Here is an 8,063-nt window from a genome sequence, read left to right on the forward strand (position 1 = left end):
CATTGGTCAGAAACGCACAAGTCTTATTTCCTTTTTGGTTAGTGTGTTGATCTATTTGTTTATATAGTCACAAACAAAAAAACAACAACTGTATGCTTGAAATACAGTGGATTTCTACTAAAAAAAAAAATGTTTTCATTCCTGATGCAGCCAAAAGCTGTGATCCCCTAGTCTTGGTAAGCAGAGCAGCACTGAGGTCAAAGGGTGTCTGCACAGCTGATGCCCCAGGCCAGTAAAATGTGCAAGTGTCTTCAGACCTCGAGGGAGGGTTTTATGCAGCCGTTACAAAGGCCCCCGTTGCTACAGCTGGCAGTACCTCGCCTCTAGCACATCCCCGACAAATGATCGGCATGTTTTGCGACTACTGAGTTGTTAAGCCCGGGGAGTCGAGAAGGTCCTGCGGCTGAAAAAGAGGACGGCTGGCAAGACTCTCCCCGCTCCACCACATGATTTATGACTCCAAGGTCAAAGGCAGTGCCAATGCTCATTTTTAACAGGTTATGGAGAGAGCAGTATGCACAGAAGAATGCTGTCGTCCCCTCCCACCACCACAGCACCTTGCTCCAGCGTTCCTGATAAAATAGAGCCACAGCTGGGAAGAACTCGAAACTCACAGTCTCCCTTTGTGCATATTTCAAGTGGGAAACTGAGGCTCAACGAGGTTATACCACTGCCCACGGGGCTGGCTGGCGCGGAGTTCCCCTGCCTCCCAGGGACTTCTCTTTCCATCACTTGAGGCTGCCTTGCCTTCAACCATCACCAACTAAGTTGAAAAGGTTGCATTTTTTTTTAAGTATTTGTTTATTTATTTATGGCTGTGTTGGGTTTTCGTTTCTGTGCGAGGGCTTTCTCTAGCTGTGGCAAGCGGGGGCCACTCTTCATCGCGGTGCGCGGGCCTCTCACTATCGCGGCCTCTCTTGTTGCGGAGCACAGGCTCCAGACACGCAGGCTCAGCAATTGTGGCTCACGGGCCCAGTTGCTCCGCGGCATGTGGGATCTTCCCAGACCAGGGCTCGAACCCGTGTCCCCTGCACTGGCAGGCAGATTCTCAACCACTGCACCACCAAGGAAGCCCCCAGAAAAGGTTGCATTTTTAAATACTCAACAGAGCATGAGTGTTGCCAAGACTCTGGGTCGGTGCCCCGTCTTGCCCGCCAGAGAGTGTGCTCAGTGTGAGTCACTGTGAGAGATCCAGGAGAGGACCCCAGGCCCTACCCGGGCTGTGGCAGAGGCCCGGCAGCGCATCCAGACCACTGCCTGTGCTGTGAACCCCTCACCTCGCTGCCATCAGCCTGCGTGGTTCACACAGGTCAGTTCAACCGCATTTATCAAGTGGCCGCCCTGCCAGGCACCGCCAGGCACTGGGGAACAAAGAAACAGTTCACTTTCAAAGGCTCTCAAGGGGTTACGGTTGCACGAGGCCCAGCACCGACTGACTCCAGATGCCCAAGGTAACTCTAGTGTGTCCTGCCAGGGCGGGGGTGGTCTGGCTGTGTCTGCGTGCATGTGTTTGTGTGTGCATGTGTACGTGTGCATGTGGGTTCAAGGGGCTCCGTGTCTTAGTTAGGAGCTGCCAATCCACAGCCATGTCTCCAGTCTGTGGTGTAGACTTGGCTACACATTTTCTCTCTGAGACAGATGGGGACCACCCAGTGCAGACCCGGAACACGTGTATATCCACCTCGTCCCCAGTCTACACAACACACTCATCACCACTGATCACTGCTTCCAGGTCACTGGGGTGGCTAGTCCCGTGCAGGAGTAAGTGCCCAATGGTAAGGCTGTTTCTTTTATCATTCATTAAGGGAGAAGCTGGCATCTACAGCCACGTGGACGAAACCATCAGGTTAGGCCTCTAAGAGTCACCAGGTGCTGGCTGGGGAAGGGCCTCCTGATTTTAGAGGCAGAACTCTAAGGACCTGGGTTCAGTCCCTTGCCCGGTCACATGACACTGGAACCAGGACCCGAACTTGGCTCTCCTGCCCGTTCCTGGAACATCAGGGGTCTGCTTACATCCCTGAAACCTGGCTTTGGCCCGATCTCTTCAGGGAAGGGCCTTGTTCCCTTTGCACCGGCTCTCAGGGAGGAGCCCTGCTCCATGGTGGAAGCGGGGCGTGCCCTCTGGCCTTGCCCTACTCTCTGGGCCCTGCCTCAGCCTTCTTTAGCTCCCCAGCAGCCCCCTGTGCCCACCTTGGAGTCTGCAGGCTGCCGGAGGAGACATGAGTCTGGCAGGTCCTGGACCAAGTCAGGCCCAGGACGTTTTCTCTTGAAGCCGCCCTTCTAGGAAGCCGTGAGCTCTGCAAGCCTGACCCTCGGGTGAGCGGAGGGGCCTCTCCTCAGAGGTCCTGCTCCCCGCCCGCCCCAGTATCTTCCTCTCACCGTCAGGACCCACCAGCCAAAGCCAGGAGTGTCCTTGGCTGAGCTGAGCCGAGCCGGGGCCCCCGTGGCGCTCCCTGCACACAGAACAGCCCGCTTGCCATTCAGCCTCCCACAGAAGCCCTGCCTGCATCTCCCAGCCCCCGCCTCTGCTTTTGGCAGAAAGCAGGATCAAAGCTCCTCGTAGGCCAGTTTTGTCCTTTGGGGAAAGATAATTTATCCTTGGGTGAACATCAGGCAAAAAATTATGGCCTTTTACTGTGTTCAGCCTACATTTGTTTATTATCAACATCTGGCTGCTGTTTTCCTGAATATAGACTATTTTTTAATAGCGGGTGATACAGCTGCTTCCTCCATTCAAAATCCGGGCTGATTTCCATCTGCCTTCTCTGGTCTTCTTTCACCTTCCCTTGCTCCCCTCCCACCCAGAGGGAGGGGGCAAGAAATCCCATCATTGGAGCTAGATGAGATTTATCCTCTCCGCTTCTTTATTATGGACCTGGTTTCATGCCTCATAATAAACCCCACTCCAGGTCTCTCTAAACCTTTTCTACTCACAAAAAGCCTGCTACCGGCCCAGGACAACCAGGGTGACACTTGTGATTGCAAGCAGGTATTGGGCCGGGGGGTGGTCAGGGGGGTGACAGAGTCTGGGCCCCAGGCTGTCACACACAAATATCTCTCTGCACAAGGGCCCTGGAACAGCAGCAGAGGGAGAGCATTTGGAGGCATCTCCCTTCCTCCTCCTCTTTCCGAACACGCTGTGTCCCCACCACAGGCAGAGAGAGAGTCTGCGCAGAGCAGGGGTGCCGGCTCCCTCCACCGTCCGGACAGTCCCCTCCCAGGCAGAGCTGCTGTGACAAGTCACGTGCAGGTGGCCACTCCTCCCTGGCATCCTCCCTCCTCCCCCCTCAAAAACCAGCCAGAGTTTCAGGAATGATTCACATCCTAGATCAGTTCTCAGAGGGTCCTACCCCCATGGAAGCATCCTTCTGAAAGTCAGCATGCTGGGGAGAGGGGAAGCCTGAGGGGCCCTGATGCTCTTGGGGTTGCACGAAGACTGCGGGAAGCAGGTGCCTGTGGAGGAAGGTGGTGGTTCTCAGGGGAGCATCCGGCACCGGCGATCTGCTGGGCTGTAGGGTGGTGCAGATCCCTTGGAGGTGGCCACGCTGGGTGGGTGGGGAGGGCATCTCAGAAGGTGGTGGTCCTGGTGAGGGGGACCTGCTTGCGGCTGGGTTCTGGTTGCCTGGGCTCCTGCTGGCAGGGGAGTGGGGGGGCACGTGGCTCCTGCGCCCCCTCTGCTCTTGAGGGCGGTGGCACAGAAGTCCAGTGGCTCTTGGTCTGCACCGCCAGAGGCATCCAGGAGACAGCAGCGCAGGCAGAGAACCCGCTGGAAGGACCGGCGGAAGTTTTCAGAGAGGAAACCGTAGAGGATGGGGTTGGCGCAGCTGTTGGCGTGGCTGAGGATGAGGGACACGTGGTTGACGGTGGCATCCAGGCCCGTCACAGAGAAGTTCAGCAGCTGCACCGCGTAGAAAGGTAGCCAGCAGAGCACGAAGACGGCCACCACCGTCAGCACCAGCCACGTGATCTTCTCGGAGAGCTTCCGCTGCTGCCAGCCGGCCGGCAGCGCCAGCGCCCGCATCTTGCCCACGATGAGCACGTAGCACAGGCCGACGGCCAGGACGGGCAGCAGGAAGCCCAGCAGGAAAGTGCAGACCACGAAGACCGCCGACCACGCTGGGCGCGGCCAGTGCAGGTTGCAGGCCACGGCCCTGCCGCCGCGAGCCGGCCTGGTGTCGGCGAAGACGGCAAGGGGCAGGGTGACCAGCGAGGACGACAGCCACACACCCGCTGACCAGTCTGGCCCCGCCGGGCCGGCGGCAGGTGGCAGCGCGCAGCGGATGCACCACAGCCAGGTAGCGGTCCACGCTGAGCACGGCCAGGCAGAAGACGCTGGGGAATGAGTGGAGGCCGTCCACGCTGAGCACCGCGCGGCACCGCGCCGGGCCGAAGGGCCAGTGGTGCAGGGCGGCCGACGAGGCCACGAAGGGCGCGCTCAGCATGAAGAGCTCGTCGGCCGCAGCCAGGTTCAGTAGGTAGATGTTGGTGGCCGTCTTCATCTTGGCGTAGCGGAGGATCACGAAGATGACCAGGGCGTTGCCCACCAGGCACACCAGCGCGGAGACTCACTGGATGGCTACCGAGCCCGCCGCCACCGCCCGCCGGTCCCCGCCGCCGCCGCCTCCTCCGTCGCCGCCGGGGTGCCGCTGGCGTTGGTCGCCGGGGGGCCAGGCCGTCTCGAGTCTTTCCTCGCCCCCGGGAGGTGGCGTCGGGGGAGCGCTCATCCCGGGAAGGCGGCGGCGGCGGCGCGGCGGAGCGGGCGCGGACGGCGCTGAACCCCGGAGACCCGCGGGGCTGCGGGGCTGACGCGCGCCTTTCCCTGCTCCGCCCAAAGTGGGGCGCTCCCGCCCACCCGCTCCCAGCCCCGCCTCACGCAGACCCCGTCTTCTCCGGCCCTTTGCCACCTTCTCCCCTGCTCTGCTCTCCGGGACCCGCAGCCGCGGGGTCAGGGGGTTCTGGAGTCCTCCGTTTGGGTCCTGAGGCCCCCGGGATGGCGGGGACTCAGCTCTGCGCACAGAGCCAACTGCCGGCGCTGACATCCTCCCATCTCCAACCCCGCCCCTGCCCCGTTCATCCTCTGAAGACCCGCAGGGTCTGTCCCGCCTGAAATTCTTTTTACGGGCAGAGCCCGAGGTTCCTGCTGGCGTCGCGGGGAGTTCCACTTCTGCCCGGGCCCCCATCGCTCCCTCTCCGCACCCGGCGCAGCCGCGGATCCCGCGACCTTTTCCATTGGATTTTGGTGGGGCTGGGGGTTGAGGTGGGAAATGGACACGCGGAGGCAGAGATGCCACAGGAGAAGGCCAGCCTCTGACCTAGGTGCTCCGTGCGCGGGCCGGCACGGACGGAGGCGGAGAGCACTAGACCCAGACGCCAGGAAACCTCCGCCCCGCGACTCGGCTTCCCTGGAGGCGGGGTCTGCACCCGGATATCTGAAATGTGCCTGGGAGGGGTGGTCAGGAAGGGTCGTGGGTCCTCACTGGGTCTCCTTCTCCTCCTAAACTCTGGAGAATGCGAGTTCACACCCCCAGGCTGGACCATCCTGGACACACACCAAGCAGCCCCCAGTCCCAGCCCTCTCTGCTAGTCGACACAGGGCACAGCAGAGTTCCTGCAGTGGGGGTTTGCCCTGGAAAATTGTGGGGTGCCGGCCCTTGGGAGCCCCGCCTCTGTGGGCGGTGGCCTCCTTGCACCCCAGATCAGTCCTGAAAGCCTCTGGTACATCAGGAAGGGGCTCCCAGATTAAACTGAAATCCGGCGTATCGGAGGCCGAGAGCAGGGAATCATAGTGTTTGCACAAATAGTCTCCCCAGATTCCGTGTTTAGAGAGGAATCAGAGAGGCAGCTGAGACGCCGGCCACCCCACAGCAGTGACTTCTCCAGTGGGTGAGCACACGGGCACGGGCCTTTCTCCTGCAGTGGGCTTGGGGGGCGGGGACACGGGCCCCAAGGCAAGATGGGCTTGTCCTGAGATGGACACTCTTCCGTGCTGTCCCATTTCCCTGCCTCACCCTCAAGTCCCCTCGCACCTTGAACCCCAGGCCCAGGTTGGGAGCAGGATGCCTTAGCTTTGAAAAATGACTAAAATGAGGAAAACAAAGTTGAGTTGATACCAAGCGTCACTGTCCTTGACACAGCGTCATCATAATGACAAAGCCTCCCAGACGTGAAGAACGAGAGGTGGGGAAATCCAGGGTCAATGCGGAGGTTTTTCCTCAAAGTCAAGAAAACGTCACGCGGCTGACTTACCAGGGGTTTGGTTGAGCTGGTGGTGTGTGAGGGGGAGGCAAGTTTGGAACAGAGGTGGTTTTGAAGGCAGGGTAGATTAAGGTGACTGCCTTGGTCTGAATCCCCACTCCTCTGCCTCCCTGCTGTGTGACCCTGGGCAAGTTACTCAACCTCTCTGTAAAGCGGCATCAGTGTTGGCGCTATGGCACATGGGCTGTCATGTGGGCTAAATAAGCCGACACATGGAAAGCAGTTACAACAGTGTTTGGCACCCATAAGCACTATATGTGATCATTATTATTAACACCCCCAACCAGGGAGCTTAGTAGCTCAGAGCTCCTGGGTGCGTGTGTTTGCCCCGAGCACGCTGACTTAGGCAGTGGACCCCCTTCATCAGTGCGGGTGAGCTGGGAGGGGCAGGCGTCACTCCTGGGACACAGGAGCTGCTAGGATGTGAGAGGCTGGGCGCAGACCCCGCTGAGGCTGACCGTGGAAGCGGAGGTCCCATCCCCACTGCAGCCTGGGACGTGGTGGGGGGCGTGTCTGACATAGCCTTGGCTTTGAGGAGCTCATTCCCAGAGAGCCAGGCACCCTCTGCAGTGTGGGGACTTGACCCCTGGCTGTCTGCTGGCACCCCCTGGGAGCCCGGGCCTGTCCTGCACACTCTGCGTTACTTGGTCTGGAGGTGGCCCAGGCATCTGAATGTTTTGAAGGCTCTCCAGCTAATTCTAAAATGCACTGATGCAACTTTTAATTGAATAAAATTACAGAGAGGCAGGCAGCCAGGGGCCACGGTGTGTGGAATTCACTGTGCCCACAGGAGGGCTACAGGGAGAGTCTGGGAGGAACATCCAGAAAACCAGTCGGAGGCCTCTCTGCTCAGGGGGACAGCCTGGTGGCCCCCGGGCGGGAAGTGGCTGAGCCCGCTGGGCCCCCAGACCTGTCCTCTCCCCATGGCACTAAAGGTATGCCTGAAGGGGACCAGCCTCTACCTTTCTCCACGGGGAGAGAACACCCAGGGCCACGGTCTCACTGAGTAAAAGGGGCGGGAATGAAGGCCATTCATACGATGTTTCCAGCTCACCTGTCCCTTCCCTGTAGGATACAGACGTGAGACCTATTTTGGGTCTGTTGATTAAATGTCCAGCATCAGGCCCAGTGCTCTGCTGCACATTGTCACAAGCTACGCAGAGCTGGACCCTGGCTGGGTCTCAGGGACCTTCTCCTCCAGGTGGTGGAAGGGCCGCCCTGGGTCCAGCCAGTCTCAGCTGCTGGAGCGCTGGTGGGAGTTCCAGGCTGAGTGATGAGGGAGAGGGTGGAGCTGGGGCCTCTCAGCCCCTCCTCACGTCGGAAGGGACAGGAACGCCTCCTTTGTTGCACATGGCAGTATCTCGCCTGTTTTCACAAGTCGGAAGTGCTCTTCAGGCACCTGGACGGCTGCACCTGGCCCGCAGGTCTCGGGAGAAGCTTCTACTCAGGGGCCTCAACAAGGAGGGGCTTGGCGCTCGGCAGCGTGAGGACAGTGGTCCTGAGAGCTTCTGTCACAGCTGCTAGAAAATCATCTGAAGTGCTCTCAACGTGGCTTTGACTACTTCTGCGCCGAGCGTGTTAAAGGCATAACCAGGCTGAGCGCACGGCTTTGTCAGGAGTGATTTACATAATCGCCCTTCTTCAGATGCCCCTCTGAACTCCGGTGACATCCAGACAGTGTGCTGACAACAGCCCACTCTGCCCCAAAGACCCAGCTGTCGCATTAAATACAGGGCTCCCTCTAAGAATTTATGAACAAAAGGTCAGCATGACAAAGGCACAGGTCTGGATTGGGGACCTGTCTGCAG

General features: G+C 59.4%; 1 protein-coding gene across 1 annotated transcript; it reads right to left on the reverse strand.

Moving 5' to 3' along the window:
* Positions 1–2,725: 2,725 nt before the first annotated feature.
* Positions 2,726–4,759, reverse strand: SSTR4 (somatostatin receptor 4). The gene is given in 3 exon segments (XM_036826523.1): positions 2,726–3,651; positions 3,653–4,229; positions 4,231–4,759. Coding segments are annotated over 3 exon segments (1,155 nt in total). The 5' UTR covers positions 4,725–4,759; the 3' UTR covers positions 2,726–3,567.
* Between the last annotated feature and the right edge of the window lie 3,304 nt (positions 4,760–8,063).

The sequence above is a fragment of the Balaenoptera musculus genome, chromosome 15 (genome assembly GCF_009873245.2).
Source record: "Balaenoptera musculus isolate JJ_BM4_2016_0621 chromosome 15, mBalMus1.pri.v3, whole genome shotgun sequence".
Taxonomy (NCBI): domain Eukaryota; kingdom Metazoa; phylum Chordata; class Mammalia; order Artiodactyla; family Balaenopteridae; genus Balaenoptera; species Balaenoptera musculus.